Consider the following 19968-nt stretch of genomic DNA (forward strand, 5'->3'; position numbering starts at 1 on the left):
TCTTTTTTCAACTCAGTCTTCGAGTTTCTTAAAAATAATTTCTGATAATGCAATTTCAGTTTCAGAAATTAATACTTTACACATGCAAATTCATTCACATGGATTCAGTAGGAAATATTTCAAATTCATTTAGGCAAGCAGGTTTTAAGGAAGCCGCCTAATTTTGGCTGCCTACAAATGCAGAGTTGGAAAATAATTAGATATTGTACCTTGTCAGAGAAGCTGTTGCAGTGATGAAAAATGGTTTTTAACTCCTTATTATCACTGCTGTGGGGTGGAATTTTTCATGATAGCAGATTCCTTCTCTGTTGAAAAGTAAAATTTAACATCATAGCGTTTGTATAGCCAGAATATTAAAATGGAGGTTTGTGTGAGACGATTCTGACAAAAAGGTTAGCACTTGGAGAAGGCAGGAAGATAAAATATACACAGTAAGATCATGAAATATAGTAAAAATCTTGTGTTAATTTTTGTATTCAGTGAAAGAGCCCATCCCCATCCAAAGATACTGCTTCCAGTTAGGGTATGTTCACCACTACTCAAAATCTGTAATTTCTAGGTCATTCATGAATAAGAGTCATCTTTTCTAATTTACAGGTTCCTAAGATAGGTCACAGAAGTGAAGATGTTCCATTGCCTGTAGAAGGACCATGGGATGAACAGTTCATACATATACATCATATTTTTAGTTATCTAAATAATAGACTAGATGAGTTCAATTGTCTCAACAGTGTCTTTAAGTTACGTAGACAGGGGCATGTTTGAAGATAAAGGAGGAAATACTTGAAGAAAAGTTTTGATTATACCTAAAATCTATTTACCTTTTTAGAAAAACTTTCTGGGTGACTTCACTGAATTTAGAAACAAATGAGGACTTTGAAAGTTATACAGGAAATAGTATAAAAAGTTATACAGGAAAGTTATACAGAAAGCAGGATGAGATATTAGTGACAATACGTGAATTCATGAATACCGTCCTTATTTCTAACTTATAAGGCATTTTTGGAGTAGTACATACACCTGAAAGTATTCTTAGTTTGGGTGAAGCTATTTGGGTTCCCAGGAACTTGCAAGATTCTCTATTTAATTGATTTGCAATAAGGCATAGATGGCTTTAATTGTTTGTATTTTATTGTATGTAGGTTTTGCCTTGTCAGTGAATACTTATCCCAATTTCAGAATTGGAGAATGATTTTTCACATGAAAGAAAATCTAGCTTTTTCTATGTTTTATACCCCAGTCAAAGCATGTTTCTTGGCAGAATTGAAAAAAAAAAAAAAAAAAAAAAAAAAAAGATGTAGATATTTGCTACCACAAATATCTGGCACACAGTTGAAATAGTATTCCTAATTGTTATCATGAGTGGAGGACTGGTTACTGGTAAGAAAACAAATCAGAAGATAAGATGCCTCAAAACCCCAGATAGCTTAGTGCATGGGATAAAACTTTAAGATTTTGTATTCTATGCACACATCACTGTCCATCTGCATCAGGAACATGCTGAACAGGAAGACATGCAGAACAAAATTGAAGTAGGCACAACCATGACGATAAAAGATTTGAAATTTCTTAAACCTCTGTGAAACACCCTGTTTTCCTTTCATTTCTAGAAACTGTATGATAGTTACCCTTTCGAACATGTTGTAATTACAAGTCATAGCTGCCACTGATTCATCAGTAGGGTTGGGTGAATTGCAGTGTATATCAATGCCACTAGACAGGATGGTACCATTTTCCTTTTGCTGAAGAGAGTGAAACTTAGTTCTGCAAACAGAAGGTTACTGGTTTTAATTGAAGGCATGAATGCAACTGAAAAGTAAAATCTTATTAGCTGCATTAAGAATTAGCAACATGGAACAAATTACTCTTAACATTAAAAACTGAAATCAGTACTGCATTTGGGATAATGATCTGCTGACTGGCCTGAGAACATTGCTAGTGAGGCTAATGTCTTTAAGTAGTGGTAAAAGGTACCAGCCTAAGGCTTACAGTAAAGAAGTGGCTTACCAACGGCTGATATCCTTGATCCTCCCTCCTTGCTTATCTGGCGGATACAGCTGTTGCATGAAACTGATGTTCTCATCTTAGAGAAGCAGATTGGCAGGGATACTGGAAAAATAAATATCTGTCCCCTACACATAGACCTCAAAAAAAAAGCAAAACACAGCAGAGAATGATATTTTAGCTCAGAAAGAACTCATGAAGCCCATACAGTTAACTTCTGAGTATCTAAAAAGTAAGCCTTTTTTGATCTCCTGGTAATTTAGATAACTTTTCCCAATCTTCTCTAGAAACACATTAAATTTGTTCATTTTATGACACATTTTTTGCAGGTTAGTTACTCTCTGTTGCTTTCTTGCCATTGCAAATTCTAATGAACGTAGAAGCTAATGAAACATTTCAGAAATGAAACATCACAGAGCCGGAAATTGGAGGTGTTATGATTCTGCGTGGTAGCATCCCTTAATTACCTCATAGTTACATTTTGTCCATTTGACAACAGGAAAAATCAAGAGCTCACAAGTGAGTATGTTGAGGTTCCTCCTAGTTGTACCAGTTCCTACTGCTCATTGACACCACCATGCAATCTCAGGAGCTTTGTGCTCCTTATCTTGTCCCTAAGGTGTCTCAATGACGTCAAATTGTAGCCTTGGGATATTTCCTCTTTTCTTCTCAGCCTTATTGTTGTTAATGTCCATTAAATGCCTCAGACCTCTGTGGTAATATTCAATGCTATAAAGGGACTGCAGTGTTGCATTGTTAGTCTTGTTGCCAATAGTCCGTACTTCTCTCTCCTACCTTGTAGTTCTTTCTGTAGTTATATAATACAACATCTTATTGCAAGATGTTTTGGCTGGAAAAAACATTCTTATTTATCTGGTATTACAAGTTGGAAAGCTTTAAAGCTTGTAATCAGACCTTAAAATTGAGTTTCACATTACCACCTTTAGTCTTAGTCAGTGGTGAGAGGAAGGACTGAGGCTTCATGATACATTTATTTCCTCACTGAACATACTATAGAAGCACCTGGTGTTTCTTCTTGGCTGAGCATGCCCACATGAATGAGAAAGCCAGTATAACTCTCTTCTGTCAGGAGTTCAGATCTATTTCTGATATAGTTTTGGCATCAAAAGAAAATCAAGGGAAAAAATGCTCTTCTATTTCATGGCTTATGAAGGACCCATTGTAGAGTTATCAGAATACTGTTGGTGAGGAGAAGATATGTATTTATTTCCTTACCAGTATAGATTCTGTATAGAAAATATGGTTTTAAAAAACACGCATTTTGATTTTGTTTTTCCTTCCTCTTTAGGTACACATAGTTCTCCTACAGCAACAGGCAGATTATGGTAATGTCTTAGAGGAGACAAGCAGTGGTTGTGTGGTTACTGAGTGGGATATTTGCCTGCAGTAAAATTTTATTTTCCAAACTAAATGTGATAACAGAATTGCATAAATAAGCTGTTCATGGGAGCTGAGACCTACTTACAACAAGCAGCATGGTTACATTCTACCCATGACTGGAAATCGTTTTAGACTCTGTAAGTAGTCTTGCCACAGTCTTTGAAGACATGAGTTGCCTGACCCTGGTGTGCGCGGCACTGAAGGCTTGCCCACATGGTTGTCCACAGGCCATACCGTAGTCCGTGTCATTTATGAGTAAACTTGTAAACCCATAGGAAACATGGCACTTGACAAGATTTCCCTTAGGGTTCACAGTGGTATTTGAGCAGAGAGAATATATGCTCAATTCGAACTATGATCTTTTAAAACTTCACAACCTGTGAATTATTTTTGAGAGAAAAAAACAAAATTGTGCCAAAGAAGTTAATAACTCAGCTCAAAAGGGTTTGTACAAATAGAAAATAGGGAAAGACAAAATTTCTGTGACACAGACTGAAGAGTTGCCCTGACAGCAGAGACTGCTAACAGCATCCGGGGCTGTATGAACAGGAGTGGACTCAGTAGAGACAGGGAAGTAATTAGTCTCTACTCAGCACGTGTGAGGTCACATCTGGAATACTGTGTCCAGTTTAAAGTCCCCCAGTTCAAGAAAGACATCACTAAATCAGAGGCAGTTAGAGGAGGACCATCAAGATGGTGGGGAGCTGGAGCACTTGCACTGTGAGGAGAGGCTGATGGAGCTGGGCTTCTTCAGTCTGGAAAAGGAGATGGCTTCAGGGGGACCTGCCAGCAGCCCCCAGTGCCAGTGGGGCAGCATCTCTTCTCCATCAAGATGATGGAGTCAGGCTCCACACAATGATGCATGGTAACAGGATGAGAGGTGACAGGTATAAATTGAAACAAGAGGTTCAGACTGGATATAAAGAAAAACATTTTCACTGGAATGGCAATCAGGTACTGGAATGGGTTTGTCCGGGGGGCTGTGCAGTGTGTGGGGATTTTCCAGAAATAACTGGACAAAGCCCTGAGAATCACAGAATCTCAGAATGGTTGAGGTTGGAAGGGACCTCTGGAGGTCATCTGGTCCAACTCCCCTGCTCAGGCAGGGCCACCCTAGAGCCAGTTGCCCAGGACCATGTCTCCAAGAATGGAGATTTTACAACCTCTGTGGGCAACCAGTTCTAGTGCTCAGTCACCCCCACAGTAAAAAAGTTCAGACAGAACATCCTGTGTTTCAGTTTATGCCCATTGTCTCTTGTCCCATCACTGAACATTGCTGAAAGAGCCTGTCTCTGTCTTCTTTGCACTCTCCCTTTAAGTATTTATATACATTGATAATATTCCTCCTGAGTCTTTTCTTCTTTAGGCTAAACAGTCCCAGCTTCCTCATCTTTTCCTCATAGGAGAGATGCTCCAGTTGCTTAATCATCTTAATGGCCCTTTGCTGTACTCTCCCCAGTACCTCCATATCTGGGGAGCCCAGAACTGGACACAGTACTCCAGGTATGGCTTCACCAGTGCTGAGCAGAGGGGAAGGATCACCTGCTGGCAACGCTCCTCCTAATGCAGTCCAGGATACCATTTGCCTTCTTTGCAGCAAGAATGCATTGCTGGCCCATGGTCCTCTTGTCGTCTGCCAGGACACACTGGTGTTTTTCTGCAAAGCTGCTTTCCAGCTGAGTGATCCTCAGCATATATTGGTGCATGGAGTTGTTTCTCCCCAGGTGCAGGACTTCAGAGTTCTTGTTGCACTTTGTGAGGTCCCTCTGGATGGCAGCACAACCCTCTGGTGTATCAGCCACTCCTCCCAGTTTTATGTCATCAGCAAACTTGCTGAGGGTACACTCTACCCCATCATCCAGATCATTAATGAAGATGCTGAGAAGGACTGGACCCAGTGTTGACTCCTGGGGTACACTAATAGTCACTGACCTCCAACTAGACTTCATGCTAGTGATCACCACTCTCTGGGCCCAGCCACTCAACCAGTTTTCAATCCACCAGTTTTCAGTTTTAGTCTGCTCATCAAGCCCATACATCAGCAGCTTGTCTACGAGGATTTTTTGGGAGACAACACTGAAAGCCTCACTGAAGTCCAGGTAGATGATATCCACTGCTCTGCCCTCATCTACGAAGCCAGTCATTTCATTGCAGAAGGTTGTCAAGTGGGTCAAGCATGACTTCCCGTTGGTGAATTCATGCTGACTAATTCTAATTATTTTCTTGCCCTTAATGTGCCTTGAAATTATTTTCAGGATTCATTGATCTGTCAGTTTCGCAGGGACTGATGTGAAGCACACCTGTCTATAGTTCCCTGGGTACTCCTTTCTGCCCTTTTTGAAGATATGAGTGACATTTGCTGGGTCTTCAAATGGCTATCCCAATCACCGTTATCATTCAAAGATTATTGAGAGTGACTTTGCAATGACATCAGACAACTCCCTCAGCACTTGTGGGGTGCATCCCACCAGGTCCCATGGACCTATGTATGTCTACTTAAGTATTCTCTAATCTGACTCTCTTCCACCAAGGGTAGATCTTCCTTTCTCCAGGCTTTCCTCCTGATTCTGGGACCTGGGATTCCTGAAAGTCAGTCTTGCTAGTAAAGACTGAGGCAAAGAAGCCATTCAATATTTTAACCTTTTCCATGTTCTATGTCACCAGGGCCCTGCCTCGTTCAGCAGTGGGTGTGCATTCCCTAGTCTTCCTTTTGTTCCCTTTGTACGTAAAGAATCACTTCTTGTTGCCTTGACATCTCTCATCAGATTCAATTCCAGTTGGTCTTTGGCTTTCCTAACTGTCTCTGCATGCTCAGGCTTGCTGTATATTCCTTCCATGTTACCTGTCCCTGCTTCCACCTTTTTTATACTTCATTTTTGTGTTTGAGTTTTGCCAGGAGCAACCTGTTAATCAATGCAGACCTCCTGGCATTTTTGCCCAACTTCTGCTTGTTGAGATTTTGCTTGTTCTGGAGCACTAATCAGCTTTCTTGGGTCCCTCTTTCCTCCAGGGCTTTATCCAGTGGGACTCTTCCAAGCAGATACCTGAAGAGTTCAAAGTTTGCTCTCCTGAAGTCCAGAATTGTGATCTTGTTTTTTGCCCTGCTCCATCCCCTCACGATCCTGAACTCCACTGTCTCATGATCACTGCAGCCAAGGCTGCCTTCAGCCTTCACATCCCCAGTGAGCCCTTCCTTTTTTGTGAGTGTGAGCAGAGAGAGAGAAACCTCACTGGTTTCTCTATCACTTGGATCAGGAATTTGTCATGGATGGTTTCCAGGATCGTTCGGCACAGGTTATGCCTTGCTGTGTTGTTCCTCAGGTTGGTTGACATGTCCCCCAAGTGGACCAGGACTTCAAGCTTTGAGCAGAAAATTGAACCAGAGAACTTCTCATGTCCAGCCTGGATTATCCTATGATCCTGTGATGATTGTTCATTTCTGAAATCATCATTTGGACATATATTTTGTCTGTGTTTCTGCTCCAGTGGGGAGATGTTCAGCTAGCTGCGAGAGGTGGGTTCCTCATAGGACAATGTGCCACTAGTATAGGGTTACTCTGATAATAGGTCATGGTCTATATGTAGCCCATCAGAACAATTTGCAGACCACTCCTAACATCACCCTTTTTAAGGAGACTGTCAGCAGGGAGGGACGGTCAAATGCCCTAGTGGGTGCAGCCAGCTGCCATCCTTCCTCTTCTCCAGAAATGGTAGCACCTCTCCATACCATGTGAGCAGGAGCACTTCTTGCTGGGAGAGAAGGAAGATGGTGACAAGATGCTGTTAGCCTCTGCAGTTCAGGTCACCCACACTGTTCTTGCCCATGTGTGACAAAACCTCAGATGAAGAAGAATTACTTTTTATTAATTTTTTCATTCCTGAATGGGTTGGGTGAAAATGATATAAGGGCTGTCTTGAGTATTGTCCCTAACAGCATTATATCCGTAGGATGGAAACATAACCTGGATGTGCATTTAGTTGCCTCTTCTTTCCTTTTGTACTGCTTTCCACCTGGTCCTTTCCAATACTATGAGAGGAAATATTCAAATATAGAATCATATCTCTAACATCATTCTAGCTCTGGCTGCTTATAACGTATCGAGAGAACTTGAATGAGTGTTAATACTTGCAACAAGAGAGTTAAGCTTTAGTGCATAACATGAATTGCAAGAGAGGGATGTAGATAATTCAATCATGGGTTGGTATACAGGGCACCAGACCTTTTGGCATTAAATGGAATGCACCTGTCCCAGAGGGGGAAGAGGATCTTGGGGCAGGAGTTAGCTGGGCTCATTGACAGAGCTTTAAACTAGATTTGAAGGGGGAGGGGGGCAAAACATCATCCCATCTGAAGTGCATGTATACCAATGCACACAGCATGGGTAACAAACAGGAGGAGCTTGAAGCCATGATGAAACAGGAAAATTATGATGTAGTGGCTATTACAGAAACATGGTGGGATGTCTCCCATGACTGGAGTGCGCCTGTTGATGGCTACAAGCTCTTTAGGAGGGACAGACAAGGAAGGAGAGGTGGTGGGATGGCGCTGTATGTTAGGGACTGTTATGATTGCTTTGAGCACAAGTGTAGCGAAGACAGGGTAGAGTGTCTTTGCGTTAGAATCAGGGGGAAGGCCAACAGGGCAGATGTTGTAGTAGGAGTCTACTATAGGCCACACACCCAGGACAGAGAGGTGGATGAAATATTCTGTAGGCATTTAGGAGAAATCTCACGATCACTTGCCCTTGTTCTTGTGGGAGACTTTAACTTCCCAGACATCTGCTGGAAATACAACACAGCAGAGTGGGACCAGTCACGGAGATTCCTGGAATGTGTGGGAGACAACTTCCTGACGTAACTGGTGAGAGAACCAACCAGAGAAGGTGCCCTGCTGGATCTCCTCTTTGTGAACAGAGAAGGACTGGTGGATGATGTGGCAGTCGGAGGACGACTAGGCACAACGATCATGAAATAATAGAGTTCTCTATTCTTAGAGAGGCCAGAAGAGGGCTAAGCAGAACTGACATCCTGGACTTCAAAAGGGCTGACTTTGTCTTGTTTAGGCACCTGCTTGAAAGGATCCCTTGGGACATGATCCTGAAGGGTATAGGGGTCCAGGAAGGCTGGGCACTCTTTAAGAAGGAAGTGTTAATGGCTCAGGAGCAGGCAGTCCCCAGGTGCTGTAAGAGAAGCCGGCGCCAGAGAAGACCACCCTGGCTAAACAGGGAGCTTTGGCTGGAACTCAGGGAGAAAAGGAAAGTTTACAGCCTTTGGAAGAAGGGACTAGCCACTCACAGTGATTACAAAGAGGCTGTGAGGCTATGCAGGGCAGAAATCAGGAGGTCTAAAGCCCAGCTGGAAATTACCCTGGCTTCAGCAATCAAGGATAACAAGAAATGTTTCTATAAGTATGTCAGTAGCAAAAGAAAGACCAGGGAGAGTCTCCATCCCCTGCTAGATGCAGGAGGAAACATGGTAACAGGTGATGAGGAGAAGGCTGAAGTCCTTAATGCCTTCTTTGCCTCGGTCTTTAATAACAAGACTAGTTGTATTGAGGGAATCCGGCCTCCTCAGCCAGAAGACTGGGAGAACGACCCCCCCGCAATCCAGGAGACAGTCAGTGACTTACTGCATCACATAGACACACACAAGTCTATGGGCCCTGATGGGATACACCCGAGGGTGCTGAAGGAGCTGGCTGGGGTGCTCGCCAAGCTGCTTTCCATCATTTACCAGCAGTCCTGGCTGACCGGGGAGGTCCCGACAGATTTGAAACTGGCCAATGTGATGCTCATCTATAAGAAGGGTTGGAAGGATGATCCAGGAAATTACAGGCCTGTCAGCTTGATGTCGGTGCCCGGGAAGCTGATGGAGCAGCTCATCCAGAGTACCATCACACAACACATGTGGGACAACCAGATGATCAGGCCCAGTCAGCATGGGTTTATGAAAGGCAGGTCCTGCTTGACTAACCTGATCTCCTTCTACAACAGGGTGACCTGCTTATTGGATGAGGGAAAGGCTGTGGGTGTTGTTTACCTTGACTTCAGTAAGGCCTTTGACACCGTTTCCCACAGCATTCTCCTGGCAAAACTGGCTGCTCGAGGCTTGGATGATCACACGCTTTGCTGGGTAAAGAACTGGCTGGATGGCCGGGCTCAAAGAGTTGTGGTGAACGGAGTTAAATCCAGTTGGCAGCCAGTCACGAGTGGTGTCCCCCAGGGCTCGGTTTTGGGGCCACTTCTGTTTAACATCTTTATTGATGATCTAGATGAGGAGATCGAGTACACCCTCAGTAAGTTTGCAGACGACACCAAGTTGGGTGGGAGTGTTGATCGGCTCGAGGGTAGGGAGGCTCTACAGAGAGATCTTGACAGGCTGGAGCGATGGGCTAAGGCCAGCTGTAGGAGTTTCAATAAGGCCAAATGCCAGGTGCTGCACTTGGGCCACAACAACCCCCAGCAGCGCTACAGGCTTGGGGAGGAGTGGCTGGAGAGCTGCCAGTCAGAGAGGGACCTGGGGGTGTTGATTGACAGCCGGCTGAACATGAGCCAGCAGTGTGCCCAGGTGGCCAAGAAGGCCAATGGCATCCTGGCTTGTATCAGAAATAGCGTGTCCAGTGTTGGGGTCACCATTAGCCAGGGTCCTTACTTCTCCGTGCAGGAACAGTAACGACACAACACCAATATGATGATCAGATCGTCCTCCGTTTATTTCCCAACCCTGGTTACGTTTATATTCCACTAAGTTCCGTACAGGCGCTCATCTATCTTCTAATAGGCTACAGGTTATCTGCATGCACTGTTCATACGCCTCTACAAGCATTTGCATTGGTTAATTGCAATTAGTACGTAAAGACCAAAACTTGCCAAAAATTCCCTTATCTCATACCCTGTTTTGCTCCAACTCGTGTGCTTTTGCTGACCACAGATGTTTCTCACTTATCTGCTATCTTCTGTGTTTTTGCCAGCCTGATTTTGCTGGCCTTGTCTTTGTCCTTGCATTCTTCTGCCTACACTAACTTCCCTCCAGTGTGGCCCAGACTCCTACAGGCCAGCAGGGACAGGGAAGTGATCTTGCCCCTGTACTTGGCACTGGTGAGGCCGCACCTTGATTACTGTGTTCAGTTTGGGGCCCCTCACTACAAAAAGGACATTGAATTACTCGAGCGTGTCCAGAGAAGGGCAATGAAGCTGGTGAAGGGTCTGGAGCACATGTCGTATGAGGAGCGGCTGAGGGAACTGGGGTTGTTTAGTCTGGAGAAGAGGAGGCTGAGGGGAGACCTCATCGCCCTCTACAACTACCTGAAAGGAGGTGGCAGAGAGCTGGGGATGAGTCTCTTTAACCAAGTAATAAGCGATAGGACAAGAGGGAATGTCCTCAAGTTGCACCAGGGAAGGTTTAGACTAGATATTAGGAAGCATTTCTTTACAGAACGGGTTATTAGGTGTTGGAATGGGCTGCCCAGGGAGGTGGTGGAGTCCCCATCCCTGGAGGTGTTTAAGAGTCGGGTTGACATAGCACTTAGGGATCTGGTGTAGTTGGGATCTGTCAGTGCTAGGTTAACAGTTGGACTAGATGATCTTCGAGGTCCCTTCCAACCTAGATGATTCTGTGATTCTGTGAACAATTGTTTTCTTTACATGTTTGAAACAGGAAAGCTTTTTACACAGTAAAGTATATTACAGAAAGTAGCTGTCTTCTGCATGGACAAGTTTTTCTATTACGCAAATGACCATAGTCATTTAGCTTGAATGGGTCATTCTACTTTGGTCGTGTTTGTTGATGGTTAGAATATTCAGCTCCCTTCCTGACTGATTCCTGTGAATGGGGCCCACACTGGGATAATGTAGTTTTACAAGATCAAACAAGTTGTCTGTTAGGTGTTTGGACATTTAAATTCTTTGTTTACAAGAAAGGTAAAGAACCTGTTTACATTTGACCTGTATAGATGATTTCTGGAGCAGCTGTTTATGTCGATACATCAGTGTAAGGTTCTTGCTGCAGTTACCTAGTGGAATCTAATTGAAAGCTTTCATCTGATTCCTCCTGTTTTCAGCTGATAATTTCCTCTTACAACAGAGGAAATGTTTTTCTCCATTTCCACTCATCATTCAGTATAAAGTGAGAGTAGTCATCAATGAATCACATAAAATGTCAACAGAAAGAAATTAGCTGCTATTGGGCATTAGGAAGGTGGGAGAGTTTGGGAAGAAAAGCTTCTTTGGGAAGACCAAAGCATTTCTCTGGTCCTCTCAGCTCTCAGCTGTGCTGTATGTTCCCTCAGTAACGCATCAGTTCTTGCTTCTATTTCTTTCAACAGCTTGATGAAAGACAAACAGTTAAGGCAGCCAAGAGAAATACATTTCATGACATCATTCTCTGGTGGATACGTTTAAGTTAATTAGTTATGCTCAATTTTATTTCTTTGTTCTCTAATCTGTCTAAACTATGTTACAGGCTCCACTGATCATCTCTGTGAAGACTAAATAATGTGCAGGCTTGTACATGGTATTTTCTGACTAGGGAGGAAAAATTATTGTTTATTTCTCTTAACCTATGTTAAAGAACCTTAACCATGGGAAGAAAATGGGCAACAAAATTCTGATACAGAACTACATGTTTACTGATGTATTTTTAAACAAGTGATGTATACTGACATCATCAGGTGAAGACAGCATAAACATTGCTGCAGGCTTCTAATTGTATATTGGCTAAGAAATCTCTTTTTTTTTTTCCTTGTCTGTATGATATGCCTGGTGATTAATTTACTATCCATTATGAGTGCAAGACATCAGCATTATACACACTAAGTTCTTTCATCCTCAGGCCAAGAACCATTTTGCAGGTGTAATGCAAGGATGCCTGTGTGGGTGTATATAAACTCTAACCTGAACATCTTGCAGTGTTCTCAAGTGGGAGGGTAATTTCGCCTCTTCATTGATTTTACTGATGTCTCTTATGAGCAAGTAGTGCCATTTCCCTCAACCTGTGATGAATTGCGTGTGCTATACAATGTGGGCTGTTGCTCACCAGAGGATTAAGCAGGAGCAACAAACCTGCTTCACTTTCTTCAAAGCTTTCATGAGTGACAGACACCTGCGTCATCTTGTACAGTCTTAACATTTTGATATATAAAAGCAGCCTTCCAGTTCTTCTAGAGGAGACTGCCTAGGTTGACAAAAATGCTTACATTGCATTTGGCTCGTTTACAAAAAAACCACTGCATTACTTGTGCTGAAATCTTCAAAAGCAAATTTTATGTGTAGTCTCAGCACTGTTAAATTAAGCTGTCCTAAGTACCTGCAGTAACCATGGTATTTAAAAGTCTGGATTACTGCAGCAGTTCTTTGTCTGGGATGTGGTACATACTGTACTTGGATTTTAATGGAGCCGTTTATACAGATTTTATATTTTCCCATAAAACCCCTCAAGATGAATGAAAACAAGTGTGGGCTAGATGTTTGTGCTTTTCAGTGCTCTTTCTGTTACAGAATCTTGCTGACTTTCTTAATTGCTAACTTATGCAGTTTCTTTGTCTTTTAGAATGTCGGGTGGTGAAATCCACTTCCTATACCAAAATAGCTTCGACTTCACGTAGGAGCACCACCAAGAGCCCGGGCCCATCCCGACGCAGCAAGTCTCCTGCTTCTACTAGCTCAGGTAAAGCACTCAAGAAATCTTTCTTAACAGCAACCACTCTGTTTCAATACAGTGCGCAATGTACTTAAATGTACACGTTTCTGTGGAAAAACATTGTATGTATGAAACAGTTGATAGTAAAAATTCACTTGTTTTCTTAGTTGCATCTGAGATTAAGTCTTCCCAATACAAAATAATTCTTCGGTGTTTTATAAATCGTACTCTGGCATTACCATGGTTCAATTTACTTTATTTTCCATACATGATTTTGCTGCCAGTACCTAAAGAGTGACAAAAAGAGGTATTCTTTGTACTAGGAACTGAATAAGCACAGTGCAGAAAGTAGTCGAAGTTATGCAGCATAGAATCTGTGTCTGCAAACGGCTGATTTCACAATCTTTTTCTGTATTTTGTTTCTGAGGGAATTAAGAGGTAGCAGTGAGAAAAGGAGAGGTTAAAGACAGTGAGGATATTGAGGAAAGGGGGGCAGGGAAGAGAAAGAATGCAATTACAGATGTGAATGTGAGGTGCAAAGATAGCTGAGGAAGAAATAGGTCAGAGTTGACCTAACAAGCCAGTAGTAAAGGCTGGAGAAGACACAGCAAAAAGCTTTAGAAAGTTCTGTCTGAAGGGCCTTGCTTTGGCTGCCTTTGCAGCTGCTCCCACTAAATAGTCTATGACTAGTTCCCCCCTGTAGCTTTTTCCCAAGCAAAACAAATAAATAAACAAGAAAAGTGCATTAGATAATTTGCCAGTATTGATGCCTGAAAGCACAAATAATACTTGGTGTGGGCCAGTTGAGTAAACCCAATCCAGCATTTGCAGCATTGCTTGTCAATATGGATTTTGCAAGAGGCAAAGATTAGAGCTGTCTGAAAGCCACCTCACTCTTTCTGCAGTAAGTCTTCTACCAACAGGGAAGCTAATGTCATAGTGGGACCTGTGTCCAGCACCAGTCTTTACGGGGAGGTGGTGATCAGCCCCGGCTGCTAGCAGGTTTCAAGGAGGGGAGGCATGCACTTAGTCTCTGTTTTTTCACAAGAGATGAAGCTGAGAAAAAAAGCATCCTTGCTCAGGGAAGGAGGGGAGTGGGAGAGACACAATGAAAGACAGAGGTGTGGGTAGCAAGCAACGTGCCTCCTACACATCCTAAGAACAGCTAAAATAGAGAAACCTGAAAAGAGGGAATGGGAAGAAGAATTGTGAGGAACAAGCCCAGAGTAGCTCTTCCTTAAACATGTATTAAGTAGCTTTATTTGTAGCTAGGTAGAACAGAGTTAAATTAAACTGTAGCAAGGGAGGCCCTGTTTAGTGTGTGAATGTTATGGAGTCTTTCTGTTTTTTCCCAACGAATATTCATTTGGGAGTATGAGTAATGGACACTGAACCTGTATATGTTCATTTCTATATGGAATAACTGTCCTGCTATGCATAACAAATGTTTCTGCCATGGGACTAGCAACATTTTTGTCATGTTGACTATGTGATACATTGTTGGGTTTGGTCCTGAGAGAATAGTACTGTTTTTACTTAAACGTGCAGGGGAAGCGTAGGTGAGTAAATCTTAATTTCCTGCAGTTCAGTTTTACAATAGTTTGAGCAGAATACCATTACACGTTCAGTCACTGCAAAAGATCAGGAGATTATTTCACAGCTTGTGAAAAAAAGGAATGTTTTCATTGTGCCACAATAATAATTAATATATCATTAAATTTATATCATGAAAAGAAACTGTGGTGGAAATATTAATGGTTGGTTCTGTTCTGATGACCGATTTACCCATCTTAAAAATATCTTATGTAAAAACAATAAATTTACAGGAAATAAGTACATAATAGTTTGTCAAAAGGTGGTCCATGACCTTGCCTATTTGACATATTCATTTGGACACTGTAATTAAGATTTTCTTAGAGAAAGACATCAGATGAATTCCTACAGGAATGTGTAGGTTGACAGAACAGACTGTCAGCTGGCAGGAGCCTAGGTGAAGAACTGGCTGAAAGGCAGGGCCCGAAGGGTTGTAGTCAATGAGGCTGCAGCGGTGTTCCTCAGTCCTTAATTCTAGGCCAGTTCTGTTAAATATTTTTATGAATGATCTGTATGAAGGAGTTGAGTGCACCATTAACAAGCTTGCTGATGATCCCAAACTGGGAGATGCTGTTGACTCTCTCGAGGGACAAGAGGCCTTGCAGAGGGATATAGATAGATTGCAGCATTGGGCAATCATCAATGGGATGAAATTTAACAAGAACAAATGCTGGATTCTGTGCCTGGGATGGAGTAATGCTGGGCACAAGTATATATGGGGAGAGTGACTGGAGAGTAGCCCTGCAGAAAGGGATCTTGGGGTGCTGGTCACCAGCAGGCTCCATAGCAGTCAGCAGTGTGCCCTGGCAGCCATGAGGGCAAACCACATCCTGGGGTGCTTCAAACACAGCATAACCAGCCAGTCAAAAAGAGTGATTATCCCAATGTATTTAGTGTTGGTACAGCCTCACCTTGAGTACTGTGTGCAGATCTGGACCCCACAGTTTAAGAAGGATGTGAAGGTACTCAAACGCATCCAGAGGAGGGCAACAAAGCTGGTGAAAGGGCTGGAAGGAATGTCATATGAGAAGCAGCTAAGGACTTTGGGCTTGTCTAGTTTGGAGAAGAGGAGTCTGAGGGGTGACCTCATTGTTGTCTACAGCTTCCTGAGGAGGGGAAGTGGAGAGGGAGGTGCTGGTCTCTTCTCCCTGGTGATCGGGGATAGGACGTGTGGGAATGATTCAAATCTGCACCAGGGGAGGTTTAGACTGGACATTAGGAAGCATTTCTTTACCAAGCTGTTTGTCAAACATTGTGTGTTGGGTTGACCCTGGCTGGACACCAGGTGCCCACCAAAGCCACTCTATCACTCCCCTGCTCAGCTGGACAGGGGAGAGAAAATATAACAAAAGGCTTGTAGGTCAAGATAAGGACGGGGAGATCACTCACCAATTACTGTCACGGGCAAAACAGACTTGACTCGGAAAAATTAATTTAATTTATTGCCAATCAAATCAGAGTAGAGTAATGAGAAAATAAAAACAAATCTTAAAACACCTTCCCCCCACCACTCCCTTCCCAGGCTCTACTTCACTCCCAATTTTTTCCACCTCCTCCCCCTCAGCAGTGCAGGGGGTTGGGGAATGACGGCTGCGATCAGTTCACAGAATCACAGAATTGTCTAGGTTGGAAAAGACCTTGAAGATCACCTAGTCCAACCATTAACCTAACATTGACAGTTCCCAACTACACCATATCCCTCAGCGCTATGTCTACCCGACTCTTAAACACCTCCAGGGATGGGGACTCCACCACCTCCCTGGGCAGCCCATTCCAACGCTTAACAACCCGTTTTGTAAAGAAATGCTTCCTAATATCTAGTCTAAACCTTCCCTGGTGCAACTTGAGGACATTACCTCTTGTCCTATCGCTTATTACTTGGTTAAAGAGACTCATCCCCAGCTCTCTGCCACCTCCTTTCAGGTAGCTGTAGAGGGCGATGAGGTCTCCCCTCAGCCTCCTCTTCTCCAGACTAAACAACCCCAGTTCCCTCAGCCGCTCCTCGTACGACATGTGCTCCAGACCCTTCACCAGCTTCGTTGCCCTTCTTTGGACATGCTCGAGTTCATCAGATGTTGTCTCTGTCGCTCCTTCCTCCTCAGGGGGAGGACTCCTCACACTCTTCCCCTGCCCCAGCGTGGGGTCCCTCCCACGGGAGACAACCCTCCACGAACTTCTTCAACATGGGTCCTTCCTATGGGCTGAAGTTCTTCATGAGCTGCTCCAGCCTGGGTCCCTCCCATAGGCTGCAGTCCTCCCAGCGACAGACTGCTCCAACATGGGCTTCCCTCAGAACCTCGGGCTTCCCTCAGAACCTCGGCCTTCCTCAGGCACATCCACCTGCTCTGGCATGGGCTCCTCCCCGGGCTGCAGGTGGAGATCTGCTCCCCCGTTAACCTCCGTGGGCTGCAGGGGCACAGCCTGCCTCACCATGGGCTGCACCACGGGCTGCAGGGGAATCTCTGCTCTGGCGCCTTGAGCACCTCCTCCCCCTCCTTCTTCACTGACCTTGGTGTCTGCAGTGTTGTTGCTCTCACATATTCTCACTCCTCTCTTCTGACTGCTGCTGGTCTTGTGCAGTTTTTTTTTCCTCCTTCTTAAATATATCCCAGAGGCACTACCACTGTCACTGATGGGTTCAGCCTTGGCCAGCGGCAGGTGCATCTTGTAGCCAGCTGGCATTGGCTCTACCAAACATAGGGGAGTCTTCTATCAGCTTCTCACAGAGCCACCCCTGTAACCCTCCCACTGTCAAAACCTTGCCATGCAAACCCAATACACACAGGCTTCATAGAGAAGGTGGTCGATGCCCCAAGCCTGTCAGTGTTTAAGAGACATTTGGACAATGCCCTTAATCACATGTTTTAACGTTTGGTCAGCCCTGAATTGGTCAGGCCATTGGACTAGATGATCATTTTAGATCCCTTCCAACTGAACTATTCTATTCGTTCTAAGCTTGTTACCGCTTAGAAAGGATAAACAATTGAAAATGTTTCTATAGAAGTTAATTTTAGCAAGGACAATATATCTAATTTGTCTGTCTGTATCTCTTGTGTTTGGTTTCTGCAAAAAGTGAGGTCAAATTGTGTGAATGTTACAGGAAGCCTATTTCTACCTTTACATACATGAGTATTTACATCAGTATTACTGTCATAAAAGGAAACAATATTGTACTAAGTGGGCACTTGCCCTTGAGAATTGTTTTAGATCACGTAAAACTAAAACCAATTGATTAATAGATTTTTCAAATATGCAATTTGATATTAGACACTGCATTAAAAAAAAACAACAGCGGAAAGAAAAAGAAATACTTGCTCTTAGATGTTAGACAAAAAACCAAGTTCTCCCATGAAATGCAGACAATATGTACACATTTCACTATTCTGCCATCCAGTAGGCCTAAAAATACTGCCTGTTTATTGGAATTATGTACCCATGACAGTAGCAGAATAGAGAAATTACCAGTACACATATGAGCAAATAATTTTTTTCATGTTGTCTACATTAAACATCTCAGTATTAGAGAGTCTCCCAAATGACTGGTGCACAACTGTAAGTTATGCTTTTGTTGTCATGTTGTTACTGCTAAGTGTATATATACGTGGGGTTTGTATTCTGTGCTTTTAAACTGCTTTCAGTTCATCTTTAAACTACTGTTAGGGGGTTTTCTTTCACTGGGGATAAACATAAAAAATACTTGAGAAAAACAGTAGATTCTTTGCTCAGATCAAAGGTAATACCTACACATTCCAAAAATGAAAAGATATATCATTTTGTGAAGAATTGTATGATAAAAGAAAGTTGAGAAAGGTAGGGATAAAGGGCAGGCAGAAAGAAAGCATTATTGATAGTGTACCCTTGAGAAAAAGCTAAGTGAGCTGTTTGGAGAACAGTGTGTTGCTAATTAGAAAGAATCTGATTACTCTTGTTTGATTCTTGCTGTGTTTTGAAAACTCTGTACATTCATGCAATGCAAAAGGATCCGATGCCTGCCTTGGTCATCAATTCGTGCCCATATCAAGATAATACACATAGATAACTACATGGGCCAAAAAAGGAAAGTTGCATAGACAAAGATTATGTTAAAAAAATGTAAAAATCTCAAAGTTAGATATTAAAACTGATGAAATCCTAAAATGAAGAGATATCCTTGAGTTACCCTTAATTCTCTCCTGTATGCATCTATAGTATGGTATTGTCTTTAATGTAGGTATTCAACATTATTTTTCTTCTCATCCAGCACAGGATTCATCATTTTTAGAGTTAATGAAGGTAGAGTCTTTGGGTCATTTTCCCATTGTTAGATAAATGGATGTGTAAATGAGGGTAGGAAATGTAGCCAGTCTGCTTTGGTTTAAATACCATCCTCAAGAACTGTTTCCCTTCTTTAACACAGAACTTCAAGTGGTAAGTGAATTAAGCCAAGCTTCGGCTTGAACTAAACGTTTATAAATGCAATAACGTCCATGAGTCCCTTGTTCTGAGGAAATTATGGGGTGATGAACTTTCCCAAATTTGTCCCAATAGCTTCTGAAGTTGCTTACAGAAATCAAAGGGGTTATTTTGGGGGGTCGGTCGGTTTGTTGGTTTTCTTTAATGTCTGTGTCTCATTTTCACATCTCTAAGTTTGGAGCAATAACATTTTACCAAAACCAGTGCTTTGAAGATGAATTCCGTAATGTTAACAAATAATTTTCAGAAAAAATTCTGTTTGAAGGCCCTCACCCCTAATGTGTAGAGCTTTCTGTTTCAGTCTCACCTTGTGGTGGCTCTGGCTCCTGACTATGTGAGGGAGCAAAAGGACCCTGAGTGTCCCCTGTCCTTGGCAAGCCCCCAGCCACTGCTCATCTGGTGCTGGGGGCAAAGGGCTCTTAGTGGCATTCCCAAGGGTCTTGGATTACTTTCATCCTTTGGAGTTGCCTTTCTCCCTCCATGCCTGTAAAGGCAGCATCTCTGGTGAGCCTGAAAGCCCCATAACAACACTGTTGGGCTTTGCAGGTACATGGCCATGGGAATAACAGCATGGGAACAACAGGATAGAAAATACTGTCCCCCAGGCTGCAGGGTTGCAGAGAAAGACCCTTAGTGATACCAGAAGCTACACTAGTGCTCAGTGCCATGCAGGTTCAAATCTGTACTCTGGTTAACTGAGGGCAATGAAATATGTGTCAATTGGGAATGGGAGACACTGTCCTCACTGTTTTTTGAGCTATACAATCTACAGTGATCAAAAAGGCTACATCTGCTTTTACACCATTTCTTGACATATTTAAGAGGAATGTATGCCTATCCATAGGTGATGTTCACCTTTCTTCTGTCCTTGCTTTTTCCTTT

General features: G+C 43.0%; 1 protein-coding gene across 3 annotated transcripts in view; it reads left to right on the plus strand.

Moving 5' to 3' along the window:
* The window catches only part of DCLK1 (doublecortin like kinase 1), a 257889-nt gene that overhangs the window by 162394 nt on the left and 75527 nt on the right, over positions 1–19968 (plus strand). For all 3 annotated transcript variants that reach the window (XM_074815837.1, XM_074815834.1, XM_074815833.1), the window contains exon 5: positions 12952–13068. In XM_074815837.1, the coding sequence (XP_074671938.1) occupies positions 12952–13068 (117 nt within the window). The remainder of the gene's footprint in view (positions 1–12951; positions 13069–19968) is intronic.

Source organism: Strix aluco, chromosome 2 (genome assembly GCF_031877795.1).
Source record: "Strix aluco isolate bStrAlu1 chromosome 2, bStrAlu1.hap1, whole genome shotgun sequence".
Lineage (NCBI taxonomy): Eukaryota > Metazoa > Chordata > Aves > Strigiformes > Strigidae > Strix > Strix aluco.